The following is a 22,905-nucleotide window of genomic DNA, read 5'->3' as shown; positions in this document are numbered from 1 at the left end:
ACTTGAGTCTGCACAAAACTCTGGCTATGCGATTACAACTTATCTTAATCGTTTTCAATAACGAGTGGTTTAAGATGCTTTCTACAAGTTTCTTCTTTAATTCACTAGTGTGGCTGTTTTGACATGTTGGGTTTCGTGACACGATATAACAGGGCACAGTCGCCGAGGACAAATATAGAATGGCGGGACACACGAGCGCTGACTTACGAAAGCTTGTTTCAAACCGGGGCCCGGAACATATATATGATGAACATTGCTTGATTTACATTATTATTATCAGGCTTACAATGTCTGCACTGTGCGTCAAGGAACATATCTCGCTTTTCAGACACTGTAACAATGTTCCCCGAGGCGGTCGTTATGACATCCACCGCCGCCGGACTTTGTGCTTGAGAAACGCTCTAGATAAGTCTAGATAAGTTATCCCACCGCTTAAAGAATCGGACGCCGTGCGAATGTAGAAATATTTTCTGCCCCAGATAAGCTGCAAAAACTGTACAGGGTAACAAACAAGTCGGCGCAAAGAAACAAGTGTGCAAACGAAGCACCCCCAAGTTCGTTCAATGTTTAATCTCTATCGTGTACAGCCTTTCATTGTCATATGTAGAAAAGCTACTTTGGCCAAAGCGGTAGGTTTCTTTTTGCCGACCACCTCTAGGAACGTTTTCACAACGCGCGTGAAAAGTGATGTGGGTTATAGGGTCAGTCACACAGCTCATAACCATACGCACCATCCTTTCACAAATCATTTCATTGTAAATAAATGTTTTCTCCCTAGCACGTTAGGCAAGCCGAGGACAAGACGGAGGTACCTGCAGCTGGTCGGCGTTCCGCTGGCTGTTGGCTGCCGCCTGGAGCGCCGTGGCGGCGCCAGCGGCGCTGCGCTTGCTGGCCGCGTGGCCGCTGCAGCTCCCGTGGGTCGTGTTGGCCACGTGCTGGGCGAATGTGGCATAAGCAACGAGCAGCTGGTAGATGCGCAGGAACGCCTGCTCCTCGGTCAGCCGCTGCGCCAATCACACCAGGACCACCACTGGCGTAAAGTGAGCTCTGCCGGACTTGAGGTAAGCGGAGCTGCTATTTGGGGCGACATATTTTTCACACGCCAGTGAAGCTTCGCGAGTCCCAGCAAAAATAATGAACAGGCAGGAAAAAAGGGGTTAACGAGGCCGAAAGCGAGGGTTTAAATGGTATCTGTGAATGTTCCCCCAGGTATCCCTGTTTCTCGCCTTCACCTCACTACAAAAGTGGGAGTTGCGCTTTGACCGCAAGTTACAGGGCCCTGCATCTCGCTGCTTCTACCTCCTCTTTCCTGCTGGCGACTCTGCATCAATGGCCTTCCTCGATCTCCTGACCGTTCTGGGGGACACGGGCTCCTACCGCCCAAGACACGACTACGCATGCGCGCGTCTCTCTACTCAACACTGTCTATCCTCACTCTTCTGTCTGCATGCGGGCCGCGGTGACTTATGCCAGTCTCTGAATATTCCTTTCTGATTCGTTCACACACATATACTGAATGTTTTAGTTATGTCTAGAGGAGCCTCGGCTAGTGAAAACTTATAAACAGGCTGTCAGCACAGGAAGCGATATGAAATTTCTCAAACGTTATGTGTCTGTTATCCGTGCCTGTGTCCGAAAGGAAGACGACCGCTCGCTCAAAAAGCTGCCTTCATCTACTCCCCAGCCTCAGGAGGAAGCGGTTACCCTCGTTAGCTCTCCTGCAATACATTTGTTTCATGGATACTCAAGGGGTTCTAGCAAGTTGGGAAGTAGCATCTCCATTCTGGTTCCAAAGAAGGCTGCGGATCTGCAGTAGCTCCGAGCATCAGGAAAAAGCAGTTAACCATTGTTAGCTCCCCTGCCATGCGTTTTGTTTCGTGGATCCTCAGTGGGTTTCTAGCACGTTGGGAAGTAGCATCTCTATTATGGTTACAAAAAAGGCAGCGCCTCTGCAGTAGCTCCGAGCCTCAGGAAGAAGCAGTTAACCATCGTTAGTCCCCCTGCAATGCCTTTTGTTTCGTGGACCCTCAAGGATTTCTAGCAAGTTGTGAAGTCGCATCTCTATTATGGTTCAAAGGAAGGCAGCGCCTCTGCAGTAGCTCTAAGCCTCAGGAAGGAGCAGTTAACAATAGTTAGCTCCACTGCAATGCCTTTTGTTTCGTCGATCCTAAAGGGGTTCTGGGAAGTTGGGAAGTAGCATCTTTATATGATTCCAAGGAAGGCAGTACCTCTGCAGTAGCTCGGAGCTTCAGGAAGAAGCAGTTAAGCATCGTTAGCTCCCCTGCAATGCATTTTGTTACGTGGATCCTCAAGGGGTTTCTAGCAAGTTGGGAAGTAGCATATCTATCATGGTTCCAAGGAAGGCAGCGCCTCTGCAGTAGCTCCGAGACTCAGGAAGAAGAAGTTAACCATTGTTAGTTTCCCTGCAATGCCTTTTGCTTCGTGGATCCTCAACGGGTTTCTAGAAAGTTGGGAAGTAGCAGCTCTAATATGATTCCAAGGAAGGCAGTGCCTTTGCAATAGCTCCGAGCCTCAGGAAGAAGCACTTAAAAATTGTTAGCTCCCCTGAAATGCCATTTGTTTAGTGGATCCTCAAGGGGTTTTTAGCAAGACGGAAAAAAGCATCTCTAATATGATTCAAAGGAAGGCAGCGCATCTGCAGTAGCTTCGAGCCTCAGGAGGAAGCAGTTAACCATCATTAGCTCCCCTGTAAAGTCTATCGTTTCCTGTATCCTCATGGGTTTCTGGCAAGTTGGGAAGTAGCATCCTTATTATGATTCCAAGGACTGCAGCGCCTCTGCAGTAGATCCGAGACACAAGAAGAAGCAGTTAATCATTGTTAGTTTCCCTGCAATGCGTTTTGGTTCATGGATCCTAGAGGGGGTTCTAGTATGTTCGGAAGTAGCATCTCTAATATGATTCCTAGGAGACAGTGCCTCTGCAGTAGTTCGGAGCCTCCGGAAGAAGCAGTTAAGCATCGTCAGCTCCCCTGCAATGCATTTTTTTTACGTGGATCCTCAAGGGGTTTCTAGGAAGTTGGGAAGTAGCATCTATATTTTGGTTCCAAAGAAGGCTGCGGATCTGCAGTAGGTCCGAGCCTCAGGAAGGAGCAGATAACCATTGTTAGCTCCCCTGCCATGCGTTTTGTTTCGTGGATCCACAATGGGTTTCTAGCACGTTGGGAAGTAGCATCTCTATTATGGTTCAAAGGAAGGCAGCGCCTCTGCAGTAGCTCTGAGCCTCAGAAAGGAGCAGTTAACCATAGTTAGCTCCCCTGCAATGCCTTTTGTTTCGTCGATCCTAAAGGGGTTCTGGGAAGTTGGGAAGTAGCATCTTTATATGATTCCAAGGAAGGCAGTGCCTCTGCAGTAGCTCGGAGCTTCAGGAAGAAGCAGTTAAGCATCGTTAGCTCCCCTGCAATTCATTTTGTTACGTGGATTCTCAAGGGGTTTCTAGCAAGCTGGGAAGTTGCATCTCTATTATGGTTCAAAGGAAGGCTGCGGATCTGCAAAACCTCCGAGCCTCTGGAAGAAGCAGTTAACCATCCTTAGCCCGCCTGCAATACCTCGTTTCGTGGATCATCAAGGGGTTTCTAGCAGGTTGGAAAGTAGCATCTCTATTATGGTTCCAAAGAAGGCAGCACCTCTGCTGTAGGTCCGAGCCTCAGGAAGGATCAGTTAACCATAGTTAACTCTGCTGCAATGCCTTTTGTTTCGTGGATCCTGAATGGGTTTCTAGCAAGTTGGGAAGTAGTATATCTATCATGGTTCCAAGGAAGGCAGCACCTCTGCAGTAGCTCCGAGACTTAGGAAGAAGCAGTTAACCATTGTTAGTTTCCCTGCAATGCCTTTTGCTTCGTGGATCCTGAAGGGGTTTCTAGAAAGTTGGGAAGTAGCAGCTCTAATATGATTCCAAGGAAGGCAGTGCCTTTGCAATAGCTCCGAGCCTCAGGAAGAAGCACTTAAAAATCGTTAGCTCCCCTGAAATGCATTTTGTTTCGTGGATCCTTAGAGGGGTTCTGGAAGTTGGGAAGTAGTATCTCTATTATGGTTTCAAGGATGGCAGCGCCTCTGCAGTAGCTACGAGCCTAAGAAATAAGTAGTTAACCGTAGTTAGCTCCCTTGCAATGCCTTTTGTTTCGTGGATCCTAAAGGGGTTTCTAGCAAGCTGGGAAGTAGCATCTCTATTAGGGTTGGAAGAAAGGCAAAGCCTCTGCACTTGCTCCGAGCCTCAGGAAGAAGCGGTTACCCAATGTAAGCACCCCTGCAAAGTCTTGTTTCCTGGATCCTCAAGGGAATTTCCACCAAGTTGGGAAGTAGAATGTCTATTGTGATTACAAGGAAAGCAGCGCCTCTGCAGTAGCTCCGAGCCTCAGGAAGAAGCCGTTATCCAACCTTAGCTCCCCAGCAATGCCTTTTGTTTCGTGGATCATCAGGAGGTTTATAGAGAGTTAGGTAGTAGCATCTCTATTATGGCTCCAAGGAAGGCAGCGCCTCTGCAGTAGCTCCGAGACTCAGGAAGAAGCAGTCAACCATTGTTAGTTCCCTGCAATGCCTTTTCTTTCGCGGATCGTCGAGGGGTTTCTCGGGTCTCTCGCTCTTGTGTCCTCGTCTTTTGCTGCGCTATAGTGTACTGGAATCATGTACCAACAAGCCCAAAAAGCCACGCTACTGTTTCTAAAAAGTTGGGAAGTAGCATCTCTAATATGATTCCAAGGAAGGCAGTGCCTTTGCAATAGCTCCGAGCCTCAGGAAGAAGCAGTTAAAAATTGTTAGCTCCCCTGAAATGCCATTTGTTTCGTGGATCCTCAAGGGGTTTTTAGCAAGACGGAAAGAAGCATCTCTAATATGATTCAAAGGAAGGCAGCGCCTCTGCAGTAGCTTCGAGCCTCAGGAGGAAGCAGTTAACCATCATTAGCTCCCCTGTAAAGTCTATCGTTTCCTGTATTTTCATGGGTTTCTGGCAAGTTGGGAAGTAGCATCTTTATTATGATTCCAAGGAAGGCAGCGCCTCTGCAGTAGCTCCGAGCCTCAGGAAGAAGCAGTTAACCATCATTAGCCCCCTGCTATTCCTTTTGTTTCGTCTACCCTCAAGGGGTTTCTAGCAAGTTGGGAAGCTGCATCTCTATTATGGTTCAAAGGAAGGCTGCGGATCTGCAATAGCTACGAGCCTCTGGAAGAAGCAGTTAACCATCCTTAGCTCCTCTGCAATACCTCGTTTCGTGGACCCTCAATGGGTTTCTAGCAAGTTGGGAAGTAGAATCTCTATTATGGTTCCAAGGACTGCAGCGCCTCTGCAGTAGATCCAGGCACAGGAAGAAGCAGTTAATCATTGTTAGTTTCCCTGCAATGCGTTTTGGTTCATGGATCCTAGAGGGGTTTCTAGCAAGTTCGGAAGTAGCATCTCTAATATGATTCCTAGGAAGACAGTGCCTTTGCAGTAGTTCGGAGCCTCCGGAAGAAGCAGTTAAGCATCGTCAGCTCCCCTGCAATGCATTTTTTACGTGGATCCTCGAGGGGTTTCGAGGAAGTTGGGAAGTAGCATCTATATTTTGGTTCCAAAGAAGGCTGCGGATCTGCAGTAGGTCCGAGCCTCAGGAAGCAGCAGTTAACCATTGTTAGCTCCCCTGCCATGCGTTTTGTTTCGTGGATCCACAATGGGTTTCTAGCACATTGGGAAGTAGCATCTCTATTATGGTTACAAAAAGGCAGCGCCTCTGCAGTAGCTCCGAGCCTCTGGAAGAAGCAGTTAACCATCGTTAGTCACCCTGCAATGCCTTTTGTTTCGTGGACCCTCAAGGATTTCTAGCAAGTTGTGAAGTCGCATCTCTATTATGGTTCAAAGGAAGGCAGCGCCTCTGCAGTAGCTCTGAGCCTCAGGAAGGAGCAGTTAACCATAGTTATCTCCGCTGCAATGCCTTTTGTTTCGTCGATCCTAAAGGGGTTCTGGGAAGTTGGGAAGTAGCATCTTTATATGATTCCAAGGAAGGCAGTGCCTCTGCAGTAGCTCGGAGCTTCAGGAAGAAGCAGTTAAGCATCGTTAGCTCCCCTGCAATGCATTTTGTTACGTGGATCCTCAAGGGGTTTCTAGCAAGCTGGGAAGTTGCATCTCTATTATGGTTCATAGGAAGGCTGCAGATCTGCAAAACCTCCGAGCCTCTGGAAGAAGCAGTTAACCATCCTTAGCTCGCCTGCAATACCTCGTTTCGTGGATCATCAAGGGGTTTCTAGCAGGTTGGAAAGTAGCATCTCTATTATGGTTCCAAAGAAGGCAGCACCTCTGCAGTAGGTCCGAGCCTCAGGAAGGATCAGTTAACCATAGTTAACTCTGCTGCAATGCCTTTTGTTTCGTGGATCCTCAATGGGTTTCTAGCAACTTGGTTTCTAGCAAGTTGGGAAGTAGCATATCTATCATGGTTCCAAGGAAGGCAGCGCCTCTGCAGTAGCTCCGAGCCTCTGGAAGAAGCAGTTAACCATCCTTAGCTCGCCTGCAATACCTCGTTTCGTGGATCATCAAGGGGTTTCTAGCAGGTTGGAAAGTAGCATCTCTATTATGGTTCCAAAGAAGGCAGCACCTCTGCAGTAGCTCCGAGCCTCAGGAAGGATCAGTTAACCATAGTTAACTCTGCTGCAATGCCTTTTGTTTCGTGGATCCTCAATGGGTTTCTAGCAACTTGGTTTCTAGCAAGTTGGGAAGTAGCATATCTATCATAGTTCCAAGGAAGGCAGCGCCTCTGCAGTAGCTCCGAGACTCAGGAAGAAGCAGTTAACCATTAATTTTTGTTAGTTTCCCTGCAATGCCTTTTGTTTCGTGGATCCTTAAAGGGGTTCTGGAAGTTGGGAAGTAGCATCTCTATTATGGTTTCAAGGATGGCAGCGCCTGTGCAGTAGCTACGAGCCTAAGAAATAAGTAGTTAACCGTAGTTAGCTCCCTTGCAATGCCTTTTGTTTCGTGGATCTTAAAGGGGTTTCTAGCAAGCTGGGTAGTAGCATCTCTATTATGGTCGCAAGAAAGGCAAAGCCTCTGCACTTGCTCCGAGCCTCAGGTAGAAGCGGTTACCCAATGTAAGCACCCCTGCAAAGTATTGTTTCCTGGTTCCTCAAGGGAATTTCCACCAAGTTGGGAAGTAGAATGTCTATTGTGATTTCAAAGAAAGCAGCGCCTCTGCAGTAGCTCCGAGCCTCAGGAAGAAGCCGTTATCCAACCTTAGCTCCCCTGCAATGCCTTTTGTTTCGTGGATCATCAAGAGGTTTCTAGAGAGTTAGGTAGTAGCATCTCTGTTATGGCACCAAGGAAGGCAGCGCCTCTGCAGTAGCTCCGAGACTCAGTAAGAAGCAGTTAACAATTGTTAGTTCCCTGCAATGCCTTTTCTTTCGCGGATCGTCAAGGGGTTTCTAAAAAGTTGGGAAGTAGCATCTCTAATATGATTCCAAGGAAGGCAGTGCCTTTGCAATAGCTCCGAGCCTCAGGAAGAAGCACTTAAAAATCGTTAGCTCCCTTGAAATGCATTTTGTTTCGTGGATCCTTAAAGGGGTTCTGGAAGTTGGGAAGTAGCATCTGTATTATGGTTTCAAGGATGGCAGCGCCTCTGCAGTAGCTACGAGCCTAAGAAATAAGTAGTTAACTGTAGTTAGCTCCCTTGCAATGCCTTTTGTTTCGTGGATCCTAAAGGGGTTTCTAGCAAGCTGGGAAGTAGCATCTCTGTTATGGTTGCAAGAAAGGCAAAGCCTCTGCACTTGCTCCGAGCCTCAGGAAGAAGCGGTTACCCAATGTAAGCACCCCTTCAAAGTCTTGTTTCCTGGATCCTGAAGGGAATTTCCACCAAGTTGGGAAGTAAAATGTCGATTGTGATTTCAAGGAAAGCAGCGCCTCTGCAGTAGCTCGGAGCTTCAGGAAGAAGCAGTTAAGCATCGTTAGCTCCCCTGCAATGCATTTTGTTACGTGGATCCTCAAGGGGTTCTGGAAGTTGGGAAGTAGCATCTCTATTATGGTTTCAAGGATGGCAGCGCCTCTGCGGTAGCTACGAGCCTAAGACATAAGTAGTTAACTGTAGTTAGCTCCCTTGCAATGCCTTTTCTTTCGTGGATCGTCAAGGGGTTTCTAGCAAGTTGGGAAGTAGCATCTCTAATATGATACCAAGGAAGGCAGTGCCTCTGCAATAGCTTCGAGCCTCGGGAAGAAGCAGTTAAAAATCGTTAGCTCCCCCGAAATGCCATTTGTTTCGTGGATCCTCAAAGGGTTTTTAGCAAGACGGAAAGAAGCATCTCTAATATATCTCCAAGGAAAGCAGCGCCTCTGCAGTAGCTCCGGGCCTCAGGAAGAAGCAGTTAACTATCGTTAGCTCCCCTGCAATGCCTTTTGTTTCGTGGATCCTCAAGGGGTTTCTAGCAAGTTGGGAAGTAGCATCTCTATCATGGTTCCAAAGAAGGCAGCTCCCCTGCAGTAGCTCGGAGCCTCGGGAAGGAGCAGTTAACTATGGTTAGCTCCGCTGCAAAACCTTTTGTTTCGTCAGTACTCAGGGGGTTTCTAGCAAGTTGGGAAGTAGCATCTCTATAATGGTTCTAAGGAAGGCAGCGCCTTTGCAGTTGTTCTGAGCCTCAGGAAGAAGCAGTTAATCAGCGCTAGCTCTCCGGTAATGTCTATTGTTTCGGGGATCCTCCAGGTGTTTCTGGCAATTAGGAAGTAGCATCTTTATTATGATGCCAAGGAAGGCAGCGCCTCTGCAGTAGCTCGGAGCATCAGGAAGAAGCAGTTAACCATAGCTAGCTCCCCTGTGAATCCTCAAGGGGTTTCGAGCAAGTTGGGAATTAGCATCTCTATATAGGTTCCATGGAAGGCAGTGCCTCTACAGTAACTCCGAACCTCATGAAGTAGGTAGCCATCGTTACCTCCCTTGCAATGCTTTTTTTTTCGTGGATCCGCAAGAGTTTCACAGCAAGATGGGAAGTAGCATCTCTATTATGGTTCCAAGCAAGGTATCACCTCTGCAGTTGCTCCGAGCATCAGGAAGAAGCAGTAACCATAGCTAGCTCCCCTGCAATGCCTTTTGTTTCTTGGATCCTCAAGGGGTTTCAGAAAGTGGGACGTAGTATCTCTATTATGGTTTCAAAGAAGGCAGCGCCTCTGCCGTTTCTCCGAGCCTCAGGAAGAAGCTGTTAACCATCGTTAGCCCCCTGCTATACTTTTTGTTTCGTGGCCCCTCAAGGGGCTTCTAGCAAGTTGGGAAGTAGCACGTCTATATGGTTCGAAGGAAGGCAGCGCCAATGCAGTTGCTCCGAGCCTGAGGAAGTGGCTAACCTTCGTTAGCTCCCCTGCAATGCCTTCTGTTTCATGGATCCTCAAGGGGTTTATATGAAGTTCGGAAGTAGCATCTCTAATATGGTTCCAAGGAAGGCAGCGCCTCTAAAGTAGCCCCGAGTCTTAGGAAGGAGCAGTTAACCATAGTTAGCTCCCTGCAATGCGATTTGTTTTGTAGATACTCGAGGGGTTTCTATCAAGTTGGGAAGTAGCATATCTATCATGGTTCCAAGGAAGGCAGCGCCTCTGCAGTAGCTCCGAGCCTCTGGAAGAAGCAGTTAACCATCCTTAGCTCGCCTGCAATACCTCGTTTCGTGGATCATCAAGGGGTTTCTAGCAGGTTGGAAAGTAGCATCTCTATTATGGTTCCAAAGAAGGCAGCACCTCTGCAGTAGCTCCGAGCCTCAGGAAGGATCAGTTAACCATAGTTAACTCTGCTGCAATGCCTTTTGTTTCGTGGATCCTCAATGGGTTTCTAGCAACTTGGTTTCTAGCAAGTTGGGAAGTAGCATATCTATCATAGTTCCAAGGAAGGCAGCGCCTCTGCAGTAGCTCCGAGACTCAGGAAGAAGCAGTTAACCATTAATTTTTGTTAGTTTCCCTGCAATGCCTTTTGTTTCGTGGATCCTTAAAGGGGTTCTGGAAGTTGGGAAGTAGCATCTCTATTATGGTTTCAAGGATGGCAGCGCCTGTGCAGTAGCTACGAGCCTAAGAAATAAGTAGTTAACCGTAGTTAGCTCCCTTGCAATGCCTTTTGTTTCGTGGATCTTAAAGGGGTTTCTAGCAAGCTGGGTAGTAGCATCTCTATTATGGTCGCAAGAAAGGCAAAGCCTCTGCACTTGCTCCGAGCCTCAGTTAGAAGCGGTTACCCAATGTAAGCACCCCTGCAAAGTATTGTTTCCTGGTTCCTCAAGGGAATTTCCACCAAGTTGGGAAGTAGCATCTCTGTTATGGCTCCAAGGAAGGCAGCGCCTCTGCAGTAGCTCCGAGACTCAGTAAGAAGCAGTTAACCATTGTTAGTTCCCTGCAATGCCTTTTCTTTCGCGGATCGTCAAGGGGTTTCTAAAAAGTTGGGAAGTAGCATCTCTAATATGATTCCAAGGAAGGCAGTGCCTTTGCAATAGCTCCGAGCCTCAGGAAGAAGCACTTAAAAATCGTTAGCTCCCTTGAAATGCATTTTGTTTCGTGGATCCTTAAAGGGGTTCTGGAAGTTGGGAAGTAGCATCTGTATTATGGTTTCAAGGATGGCAGCGCCTCTGCAGTAGCTACGAGCCTAAGAAATAAGTAGTTAACTGTAGTTAGCTCCCTTGCAATGCCTTTTGTTTCGTGGATCCTAAAGGGGTTTCTAGCAAGCTGGGAAGTAGCATCTCTGTTATGGTTGCAAGAAAGGCAAAGCCTCTGCACTTGCTCCGAGCCTCAGGAAGAAGCGGTTACCCAATGTAAGCACCCCTTCAAAGTCTTGTTTCCTGGATCCTGAAGGGAATTTCCACCAAGTTGGGAAGTAAAATGTCGATTGTGATTTCAAGGAAAGCAGCGCCTCTGCAGTAGCTCGGAGCTTCAGGAAGAAGCAGTTAAGCATCGTTAGCTCCCCTGCAATGCATTTTGTTACGTGGATCCTCAAGGGGTTCTGGAAGTTGGGAAGTAGCATCTCTATTATGGTTTCAAGGATGGCAGCGCCTCTGCGGTAGCTACGAGCCTAAGACATAAGTAGTTAACTGTAGTTAGCTCCCTTGCAATGCCTTTTCTTTCGTGGATCGTCAAGGGGTTTCTAGCAAGTTGGGAAGTAGCATCTCTAATATGATACCAAGGAAGGCAGTGCCTCTGCAATAGCTTCGAGCCTCGGGAAGAAGCAGTTAAAAATCGTTAGCTCCCCCGAAATGCCATTTGTTTCGTGGATCCTCAAAGGGTTTTTAGCAAGACGGAAAGAAGCATCTCTAATATATCTCCAAGGAAAGCAGCGCCTCTGCAGTAGCTCCGGGCCTCAGGAAGAAGCAGTTAACTATCGTTAGCTCCCCTGCAATGCCTTTTGTTTCGTGGATCCTCAAGGGGTTTCTAGCAAGTTGGGAAGTAGCATCTCTATCATGGTTCCAAAGAAGGCAGCTCCCCTGCAGTAGCTCGGAGCCTCGGGAAGGAGCAGTTAACTATGGTTAGCTCCGCTGCAAAACCTTTTGTTTCGTCAGTACTCAGGGGGTTTCTAGCAAGTTGGGAAGTAGCATCTCTATAATGGTTCTAAGGAAGGCAGCGCCTTTGCAGTTGTTCTGAGCCTCAGGAAGAAGCAGTTAATCAGCGCTAGCTCTCCGGTAATGTCTATTGTTTCGGGGATCCTCCAGGTGTTTCTGGCAATTAGGAAGTAGCATCTTTATTATGATGCCAAGGAAGGCAGCGCCTCTGCAGTAGCTCGGAGCATCAGGAAGAAGCAGTTAACCATAGCTAGCTCCCCTGTGAATCCTCAAGGGGTTTCGAGCAAGTTGGGAATTAGCATCTCTATATAGGTTCCATGGAAGGCAGTGCCTCTACAGTAACTCCGAACCTCATGAAGTAGGTAGCCATCGTTACCTCCCTTGCAATGCTTTTTTTTTCGTGGATCCGCAAGAGTTTCACAGCAAGATGGGAAGTAGCATCTCTATTATGGTTCCAAGCAAGGTATCACCTCTGCAGTTGCTCCGAGCATCAGGAAGAAGCAGTAACCATAGCTAGCTCCCCTGCAATGCCTTTTGTTTCTTGGATCCTCAAGGGGTTTCAGAAAGTGGGACGTAGTATCTCTATTATGGTTTCAAAGAAGGCAGCGCCTCTGCCGTTTCTCCGAGCCTCAGGAAGAAGCTGTTAACCATCGTTAGCCCCCTGCTATACTTTTTGTTTCGTGGCCCCTCAAGGGGCTTCTAGCAAGTTGGGAAGTAGCACGTCTATATGGTTCGAAGGAAGGCAGCGCCAATGCAGTTGCTCCGAGCCTGAGGAAGTGGCTAACCTTCGTTAGCTCCCCTGCAATGCCTTCTGTTTCATGGATCCTCAAGGGGTTTATATGAAGTTCGGAAGTAGCATCTCTAATATGGTTCCAAGGAAGGCAGCGCCTCTAAAGTAGCCCCGAGTCTTAGGAAGGAGCAGTTAACCATAGTTAGCTCCCTGCAATGCGATTTGTTTTGTAGATACTCGAGGGGTTTCTATCAAGTTGGGAAGTAGCATCTCAAAAATGGTTCCAAGGAAAGCATAGCCTCTAAAGCAGCTCCGAACCTCAGGAAAAAGCTGTGAACCATCGTTAGCCCCCCTGCTATGCCTATTGTTTAGTGGACTCTCAAGGGGTTTCTAGCAAGTTGGGACGTTGCATCTCTATTACCATTCAGAGGAAGGGAGCGCCTTTACAGTAGCTCCGAGCCTCAGGAGGAAGCAGTTAACCATCCTTAGCTGCACTGCAATACCTCGTTTCGTGGATGCTCAAGGGTTTCTAGCAAGTTGGAAAGTAGCATCTCTCTCTGAAGAAGCACCAAGCCTCAGGAAGTAGCACTCAACCATAGTTAGCTCCCCTGCATCACTTTTTGATTCTTGGATCCTCAATGGGTTTCTAGCAAGTTGGAAGTAGCATTTTTTATTGTTCCAAGCAAGGCAGCACCTCTGCAGTAGCTCGCAGCCTCAAAAAGTAGTTAACCATCGTTAGCTCCCCTGAAATGTCTTAGGTTTCATGGATCCTCAAGGGGTTTATAGCAAGTTCGGAGGTAGCATCTGTAATATGGTTCTAAGCAAGGCAACGCCTTTAAAGTAGCCCCGAGACTTAGGAAGGAGCAGTTAACCATAGTTATTTCCCGCGCAATACGATGTGTTTTGTGGATACTGAAGGGGTTTCTATCAAGTTGGGAAGTAGAATCTCAAAAATGGTTCCAAGGAAAGCAGAGCCTCTCCAGCAGCTCCGAGCCTCAGGAAGAAGCTGTTAACCATCGTTAGCCCCCTGCTATGCCTATTGTTTCGTGGACCCTCAAGGGGTTTCTAGCAAGTTGGGACGTTGCATCTCTATTATGATTCAAAGGAAGGCTGCTGATCTGCACTAGCTCTGAGCCTCTGGAAGAAGCAGTTAACCATCCTTAGCTCCCCTGCAATACCTCATTTCGTGAACCCTCAGTGGGTTTCTAGCAAGTTGGAATGTAGTATCTCTATTATGGTTCCAAAGAAGGCAGCGCCACTGCAGTAGCTCCGAGACGCAGGAAGAAGCAGTTAACCATTGTTATTTCCCCTGCAATGCCTTTTGTTTCGTGGATCCTCAAAGGGTTTCTATCAAGTTGGGAAGTAGCATGTCGATATGGTTCGAAGTAAGGCAGCGCCAATGCAGTTGCTCCGAGCCTCAGGAAGTAGCACTCAACCATAGTTAGCTCCCCTGCATCGCCTGTTTTTCTTGGATCCTCAATGGGTTTCTAGCAAGATTGAAAGTAGCATTTTTTATTGTTCCAAGCAAGGCAGCACTTCTGCAGTATTTCGCAGCCTCAAAAAGTAGTTAACCATCGTTAGCTCCCCTGCAATGCCTTCGGTTTCGTGGGTCCTCAAGGGGTTTATAGCAAGTTCGGAAGTAGCATCTGTAATATGGTTCCATGGAGGGCAGCGCCTATAAAGTAGCCCCGAGCCTTAGGAAGGAGCAGTTAACCATAGTTAGCTTCCCTGCAATGCGATATGTTTTGTGAATCCTGAAGGGGTTTCTAGCAAGTTGGAAGTAGCATCTCTGTAATGGTTCCAAGGAAAGCAGAGCCTCTCCAGCAGCTCCTAGCCTCAGGAAGAAGCTGTTAACCATCGTTTGCCCCCCTGCTATGCCTTTTGTTTCGTGGACCCTCAAAGGGTTTCTAGCAAGTTGGGAAGTTGCATCTCTATTGTTGTTCAAAGGAAGGCGGCGGATCTGCAATAACTCCGAGCCTCTGGAAGAAGCAGTTAACCATCCTTAGCCCCCCAGCAATACCTGTTTTCGTGGAACCTTTAATGGGTTTCTAGCAAGTTGGGAAGTAGAACCCATAATATGGTTCCAAAGAAAGCAGCGCCTCTGCAGTAGGTCCGAGCCTCAGGAAGGAGCAGTTAACCATGGTAAGCTCTGCTGCAATGCCTTTTGTTTCGTGGATGTTCAGTGGGTTTCTAGCCACTTGGGAAGTAGCAACACCATTATGGCTCCAAGGAAAGCAGCTCCTCTGCAGTAGCTTCGAGCCTAAGGAAGGAGCAGTTACCCAAGCTTAGCTCCCCTACAGTGCCTATTGTTTCGGGATCCTCAAGGTGTTTCTAGCAAGTTGGGAAGTAGAATCTCTGTTATGGTTTCAAGGAAGGCTGCGCCTCTGCAGTAGATCTGAGCCTTAGGAAGAAGCGGTTAACTATTGTTAGCTCCCCTGCAATGCCTTTTGTGTCGTGGATCCCCAAATGGTTTTTAGCAAGTTGCGAAGTAGCATCTATATAATAGTTCCATGGAAAGCAGAGCCTCTCCAGCAGCTCCAAGCTTTAGGAAGAAGCAGTTAACCATCATTAGCCCCCTGCTATTCCTTTTGTTTCGTGGACCCTCAAGGGGTTTCTAGCAAGTTGGGAAGTTGCATCTCTATTATGGTTCAATGGAAAGCTGCGGATCTGCAATAGCTACGAGCCTCTGGAAGAAGCAGTTAACCATCCTTAGCTCCCCTGCAATACCTCGTTTCGTGGACCCTCAATGGGGTTCTATCAAGTTGGGAAGTAGAATCTCAATTATGGTTCCAAGGACTGCAGCGCCTCTGCATCAGCTCCGAGACACAGGAAGAAGCAGTTAATCTTTGTTAGTTTCCCTGCAATGCATTTTGTTTCATGGATCCTAGAGGGGTTTTTAGGAAGTGTGGAAGTAGCATCTATATTATGGCTCCAAGGAAGGCAGCGGTTCTGCAGTAGCTTCGAGCCTCAGGAAGAAGCAGTTAACCATCGTTAGCTCCCCTGCAATGCCTTTTCTACATGGATCTTCAAAGGGTTGGATATGTGGCCAAGCATACCACAGCGGTAACAGACGGGTGGTTCACGAGCACGGTCCAAATAATAGTCCTCGGTAACAGGATCGCAGCGATCCGCAAAGTCCAGCTGCTGGGGTTGTTGCGGAGGAGGTGGCGCCCTGTAGTGGGTACGAGTTAGGGTAGCAGGGCCATATGAGTCGTTTCGGTGGTCACGGAAGGGAGGAGGAGCGGTAGAACGCCAAGAAGAGCGCTGGATGGGAGCTGCCTGCAGGGAGCAGCTATCACAGGGGATTGCACTGCGGTTCACATCTTGATGGCGGGAGAGCTCATCACGGACAATTTGGCGAATCATGTCGGCCAAATGCAGAGGCTCATGTGAATTCTCGTGAGAATCCACGCTTGCAACAGTGGTCACGTTAGGCAGACGGCCGAATTTCGGGGTTTTGCGACGCAGCTTTAAAGTTTCGAACGTACGACCGTGCTTGATCTCGGCCGTGGGAGAATCTAAGATTTCTTTTGTAATTAAAATGTTATATACGTCCACCGCGATGCCCTTTAAGAGGTGGCCAACTCTGTCTTCATCAGACATGCTCGGATTCACCGCTTTGCAGAGTTTTAGGACCTCTTCTATGTACATTGTGCATGTTTCACCAGGCCCTTGGGCTCGCTGGAATAAAGTCTGCTCAGCGCATTTCCGTTTTGCCATGGTATCCCCGAAACGATTTCGAATCTCCTCTTCAAAACGCTCCCAGCTCGTTCAGGAAGCTTTATGGTTCTCAAACCATGTCAGGGCTGTGGAGTCCAAGAAAAAAACAACATTTGCCAGCATTACAGTGGCACCCCAGCGATTGTACTTGCTCACCCGCTGGTAATTCGTGAGCCAGTCATCCACGTCTTCGCCAGCCTTGCCAGAAAAGGTCCGCGGCTCTCTCTAATGCTGCCATGCGGGTGCCGCTGGACCTGGCTGCCGTGCATCGCCGTCTTGAATAATTGTGGGTGTCAAGGGGGGGAGCCCAGCGAGTCGTCGGCTCGAACGAGGTAGAGAGGAATCCGTGGTGATCTTTCAGCACCTTCCACCACACTGTTAAGGTTTATTTACAAAGTGGTTCTGCTCCTTAGCCTGATGTGCTAACCAAGATATAGTCAGCTTCCTCTTCTTCCACTTCTATCCCGGATAGCCTTTTTTGCACTTCCTTGCTCTCTTCTGTTCACATGCCTGACAATATGTTTCCAAGGAAGGCAGCGCCTCTACAGTAGCTCCGAGCCTCAGGAGGAACCAGTTAACCATCCTTAGCTCCACTGCAATACCTCGTTTCGTGGATTCTCAAGGGGTGTCTAGCAAGTTGGAAAGTAGCATCTCTTTTATGATTCCAAAGGCAGCGCCTCTGCAGTTGATCCGAGCCTCAGGAAGAAGCATTTAACTATCGTTAGCTCCCCTGCAATGCCTTTTGTTTCGTGGATCCTCAAGGGGTTTCTAGCAAGTTGGGAAGTAGCATCTCTATCATGGTTCCTAGGAAGGCAGCGTCCCCGCAGTAGGTAGTTTCAAGGAAGGCAGCGCCTATGCAGTAGCTCCGGGCCTCAGGAAGAAGCAGTAAACTATCGTTAGCTCACCTACAATGCCTTTTGTTTCGTGGATCCTCAAGGGATTTCTACAAGTTGGGAAGTAGCATCTCTATCATGTTTCCAAGGAAGGCAGCGCCCCTGCAGTAGCTCGAAGCCTCGGGAAGGAGCAGTTAACTATGGTTAGGTCCCGTGCAAAACCTTTTGTTTCGTGGGTACACAAGGGGTTTCTAGCAAGTTGGGAAGGAGCATCTCTATTATGGTTCCAAGGAAGGCAGCGCCTCTGCAGTAGCTCCGAGACGCAGGAAGAAGCAGTTAACCATTGTTAGTTTCCCTGCAATGCCTTTTGTTTCGTGGATCCTCAAAGGGTTTCTATCAAGTTGGGAAGTAGCATGTCTATATGGTTCGAAGTAAGGCAGCGCCAATGCAGTTGCTCCGAGCCTCAGGAAGTAGTTAACCATAGTTAGCTCCCCTGCAATGCCTTTTGTTTCGTGGATCCTCAAGGGGACTCTAGAAAGTGGGAAGTACCATCTCTATTGAGATTCCAAAAAAGGCAGCGCCTCTGAAGTAGCTCCGAGCCTCAGGAAGTAGCGCTCAACCATAGTTAGCTCCCCTGCATCGCCTGTTTTTCTTGGATCCTCAATGGGTTTCTAGCAAGATGGGAAGTAGCATTTTTTATTGTTCCAAGCAAGGCCGGACCTCTGCAGTATCTCGCAGCCTCAAAAAGTAGTTAACCATCGTTAGCTCCCCTGCAATGCCTTCGGTTTCGTGGGTCCTCAAGGGGTTTAGAGCAAGTTCGGAAGTAGCATCTGTAATATGGTTCCATGGAGGGCAGCGCCTTTAAAGTAGCCCCGAGCCTTAGGAAGGAACAGTTAACCATAGTTAGCTCCCCTGCAATGCGATTTGTTTTGTGAATCCTGAAGGGGTTTCTAGCAAGTTGGAAGTAGCATCTCTGTAATGGTTCCAAGGAAAGCAGAGCCTCTCCAGCAGCTCCTAGCCCCAGGAAGAAGCTGTTAACCATCGTTTGCCCCCCTGCTATGCCTTTTGTTTCGTGGACCCTCAAGGGGTTTCTAGCAAGTTGGGAAGTTGCATGTCTATTATGGTTCAAAGGAAGGCGGCGGATCTGCAATAGCTCAGAGCCTCTGGAAGAAGCAGTTAACCATCCTTAGCTCCCCTGCAATACCTGTTTTCATGGACCCTCAGGTGGTTTCTAGCAAGTTGGGATGCAGAATCTCTATTATGGTTGAAAGGAAGGCTGCGGATCTGCAATAGCTCCAAGCATCTGGAAGATGCTGTTATCCATCTCTAGCTCCCCTGCAATACCTCGTTTTGTGGAACCTTTAATGGGTTTCTAGCAAATTGGGAATTAGAATCCATAATATGGTTCCAAAGAAAGCAGCGCCTCTGCAGTAGGTTCGAGCCTCAGGAAGGAGCAGTTAACCATGGTACGCTCTGCTGCAATGCCTTTTGTTTCGTGGATGTTCAGTGGGTTTCAAGCAACTTTAGAAGTAGCAACTCCATTATGGCTCAGGGGAAAGCAGCTCCTCTGCAGTAGCTTCGAGCCTAAGGAAGGAGCAGTTACCCAAGGTTAGCTCCAATGCAGTGCCTATTGTTTCGGGATCCTCAAGGTGTTTCTAGTAAGTTGGGAAGTAGAATCTCTGTTATGGTTTCAAGGAAGGCAGCGCCTCTGCAGTAGCTCAGAGCCTCAGGAAGAAGCAGTTAACTATTGCTAGCTCCCCTGCAATGCCTTTTGTGTCGTGGATCCCCAAGGGGTTTTTAGCAAGTTGCGAAGTAGCATCTATATAATAGTTCCAAGGAAAGCAGAGCCTCTCCAGCAGCTCCAAGCTTTAGGAAGAAGCAGTTAACCATCATTAGCCCCCTGCTATTCCTTTTGTTTCGTGGACCCTCATGGGGTTTCTAGCAAGTTGGGAAGTTGCATCTCTATTATGGTTCAATGGAAAGCTGCGGATCTGCAATAGCTACGAGCCTCTGGTAGAAGCAGTTAACCATCCTTAGCTCCCCTGTAATACCTCGTTTCGTGGACCCTCGATGGGTTTCTATCAAGTTGGGAAGTAGAATCTCTTTTATGGTTCCAAGGACTGCAGCGCCTCTGCATCAGCTCCGAGACACAGGAAGACGCAGTTAATCATTGTTAGTTTCCCTGCAATGCATTTTGTTTCATGGATCCTAGAGGGGTTTCTAGCAAGTTGGGAAGTAGCATCTCTAATACGATTCCTAGGAAGACAGTGCCTCTGCAGTAGTTCGGAGCCTCAGGAAGAAGCAGTTAAGCATCGTTAGCTCCCAGCAATGCATTTTTTTACGTGCATCCTCAAAGCGTTTCTAGGAAGTGTTGAAGTAGCATCTATATTATTGCTCCAAGGAAGGCAGCGCCTCTGCAGTAGTTCCGAGCCTCAGGAAGAAGCAGTTAACCATCGTTAGCTCCCCTGCAATGCCTTTTCTACATGGATCTTCAAAGGGTTGGATATGTGGCCAAGCATACCACAGCGGTAACAGACGGGTGGTTCACGAGCACGGTCCAAATAATAGTCCTCGGTAACAGGATCGCAGCGATCCGCAAAGTCCAGCCGCTGGGGTTGTTGCGGAGGAGGTGGCGCCCTGTAGTGGGTACGAGCTGGGGAAGCAGGGCCATATGAGTCGTTTCGGTGGTCACGGACGGGAGGAGGAGCGGTAGAACGCCAAGAAGGGCGCTGGATGGGAGCTGCCTGCAGGGAGCAGCTATCACAGGGGATTGCACTGCGGTTCACATCTTGATGGCGGGAGAGCTCATCATGGACAATTTGGCGAATCATGTCGGCCAAATGCAGAGGCTCATGTGAATGCTCGTGAGAATCCACGCTTGCAACATTGGTCACGTTAGGCAGACGGCCGAATTTCGGGGTTTTGCGACGCAGCTTTAAAGTTTCGAACGTACGACAGTGCTTGATCTCGGCCGTGGGAGAATCTAAGTTTTCTTTTGTAATTAAAAAGTTATATACGTCCACCGCGATGCCCTTTAAGAGGTGGCCAACTCTGTCTTCATGAGACATGCTCGGATTCACCGCTTTGCAGAGTTTTAGGACCTCTTTTTTGTGCATTGTGCATGTTCCACCAGGCCCTTGGGCTCACTGGAATAAAGTCTGCTCAGCGCATTTCCGTTTTTCCGTGGTATCCCCGAAACGATTTCGAATCTCCTCTTCAAAACGCTCCCAGCTCGTTCAGGACGCTTCATGGTTCTCAAACCATGTCAGGGCTGTGGAGTCCAAGAAAAAAACATTTTCCAGCATTAAAGTGGCATCCCAGCGATTGTACTTGCTCACCCGCTGGTAATTCGTTAGCCAGTCATCCACGTCTTCGCCAGCCTTGCCAGAAAAGGTCCGCGGCTCACGCTAATGCTGCCATGTGGGTGCCGCTGGACCTGGCTGCAGTGCATCGCCGTCTTGAATCATTGTGGGTGTCAAAGGGGGGAGCCCAGCGAGTCGTCGGCTCGAACGAAGTAGAGAGGAATCCGTGGTGATCTTTCAGCACTTTCCACCACACTGTTAATGTTTATTTACAAAGTGGTTCTGTTCCTTAGCCTGATGTGCTAACCAAGATATAGTCAGCTTCCTCTTCTTCCACTTCTATCCCGGAGAGCCTCTTTTTGCACTTCCTTGTTCTCTTCTGTTCACATGCCTGACAACATGTTTCCAAGGAAGGCAGCGCCTCTACAGTAGCTCCGAGCCTCAGGAGGAAGCAGTTAACCATCCTTAGCTCCACTGCAATACCTCGTTTCGTGGATTCTCAAGGGGTTTCTAGCAAGTTGGAAAGTAGCATCTCTTTTATGATTCCAAAGGCAGCGCCTCTGCAGTTGATCCGAGCCTCAGGAAGAAGCATTAACTATCGTTAGCTCCCCTGCAATGCCTTTTGTTTCGTGGATCCTCAAGGGGTTTCTAGCAAGTTGGGAAGTAGCATCTCTATCATGGTTCCTAGGAAGGCAGCGCCCCTGCAGTAGGTAGTTTCAAGGAAGGCAGCGCCTGTGCAGTAGCTCCGGGCCTCAGGAAGAAGCAGTAAGCTATCGTTAGCTCACCTACAATGCCTTTTGTTTCGTGGATCCTCAAGGGATTTCTACAAGTTGGGAAGTAGCATCTCTATCATGTTTCCAGGAAGGCAGCGCCCCTGCAGTAGTTCTGAGCCTCATGAAGAAGCAGTTAATCATCGTTAGCTCCCCGGTAATGTCTATTGTTTCGTGGATCCTCCAGGGGTTTCTGGTAATTAGGAAGTAGCATCTTAATTATTATTCCAAGGAAGGCAGCGCCTCTGCAGTAGCTCGGAGCATCAGGAAGAAGCAGTTAACCATCGTTAACTACCCTGCATTGAATTTTTACGTGAATCCTCAAGGGGTTTCGAGCAAGTTGGGATTAGCATCTCTGTATAGGTTCCATGGAAGGCAGTGCCTCTGCAGTAACTCCGAACCTCATGAAGTAGTTAGCCATCGTTACCTCCCTGCAAGGCTTTTCGCTTCGTGGATCCTCAAGAGTTTCACAGAATTTGGGAAGTAGCATCTCTATTATGATTCCAAAAAAGGCAGCGCCTCTGAAATAGCTGCGAGCCTCAGGAAGAAGCACTCAACCATAGTTAGCTCCCCTGCATCGCCTTTTGATTCTTGGATCCTCAATGGGTTTCTAGCAAATTGGGAAGTAACATTTTTTACGGTTCCAATCAAGGCAGCACCTCTGCAGTAGCTCGCAGCCTCAAAAAGTAGTTAACTATCGTCAGCTCCCCTGCAATGCCTTCTGTTTCGTGGATCCTCAAGGGGTTTATAGCATGTTCGGAAGTAGCATCTGTAATATGGTTCCATGGAGGGCAGCGCCTTTAAAGTAGCCCCGAGCCTTAGGAAGGAACAGTTAACCATAGTTAGCTCCCCTGCAATGCGATTTGTTTTGTGAATCCTGAAGGGGTTTCTAGCAAGTTGGAAGTAGCATCTCTGTAATGGTTCCAAGGAAAGCAGAGCCTCTCCAGCAGCTCCTAGCCCCAGGAAGAAGCTGTTAACCATCGTTTGCCCCCCTGCTATGCCTTTTGTTTCGTGGACCCTCAAGGGGTTTCTAGCAAGTTGGGAAGTTGCATGTCTATTATGGTTCAAAGGAAGGCGGCGGATCTGCAATAGCTCAGAGCCTCTGGAAGAAGCAGTTAACCATCCTTAGCTCCCCTGCAATACCTGTTTTCATGGACCCTCAGGTGGTTTCTAGCAAGTTGGGATGCAGAATCTCTATTATGGTTGAAAGGAAGGCTGCGGATCTGCAATAGCTCCAAGCATCTGGAAGATGCTGTTATCCATCTCTAGCTCCCCTGCAATACCTCGTTTTGTGGAACCTTTAATGGGTTTCTAGCAAATTGGGAATTAGAATCCATAATATGGTTCCAAAGAAAGCAGCGCCTCTGCAGTAGGTTCGAGCCTCAGGAAGGAGCAGTTAACCATGGTACGCTCTGCTGCAATGCCTTTTGTTTCGTGGATGTTCAGTGGGTTTCAAGCAACTTTAGAAGTAGCAACTCCATTATGGCTCAGGGGAAAGCAGCTCCTCTGCAGTAGCTTCGAGCCTAAGGAAGGAGCAGTTACCCAAGGTTAGCTCCAATGCAGTGCCTATTGTTTCGGGATCCTCAAGGTGTTTCTAGTAAGTTGGGAAGTAGAATCTCTGTTATGGTTTCAAGGAAGGCAGCGCCTCTGCAGTAGCTCAGAGCCTCAGGAAGAAGCAGTTAACTATTGCTAGCTCCCCTGCAATGCCTTTTGTGTCGTGGATCCCCAAGGGGTTTTTAGCAAGTTGCGAAGTAGCATCTATATAATAGTTCCAAGGAAAGCAGAGCCTCTCCAGCAGCTCCAAGCTTTAGGAAGAAGCAGTTAACCATCATTAGCCCCCTGCTATTCCTTTTGTTTCGTGGACCCTCAAGGGGTTTCTAGCAAGTTGGGAAGTTGCATCTCTATTATGGTTCAATGGAAAGCTGCGGATCTGCAATAGCTACGAGCCTCTGGTAGAAGCAGTTAACCATCCTTAGCTCCCCTGTAATACCTCGTTTCGTGGACCCTCGATGGGTTTCTATCAAGTTGGGAAGTAGAATCTCTTTTATGGTTCCAAGGACTGCAGCGCCTCTG

General features: G+C 48.3%; 1 protein-coding gene across 1 annotated transcript in view; it reads right to left on the bottom strand.

Annotated features, from left to right (window-relative positions):
* Nucleotides 1–22,905, bottom strand: part of LOC146206903 (uncharacterized) — a 220,557-nt gene that overhangs the window by 47,244 nt on the left and 150,408 nt on the right. The window contains exon 4 of the mRNA XM_084575900.1: nucleotides 813–1,004. Within this exon, the coding sequence (XP_084432026.1) occupies nucleotides 813–1,004 (192 nt within the window). The remainder of the gene's footprint in view (nucleotides 1–812; nucleotides 1,005–22,905) is intronic.

This window comes from Amblyomma maculatum, chromosome 1, assembly GCF_055883805.1.
Source record: "Amblyomma maculatum isolate TAMU_Amacu chromosome 1, ASM5588380v1, whole genome shotgun sequence".
Taxonomy (NCBI): Eukaryota; Metazoa; Arthropoda; class Arachnida; order Ixodida; family Ixodidae; genus Amblyomma; species Amblyomma maculatum.
This window is presented reverse-complemented; position numbering and strand designations above follow the sequence as displayed.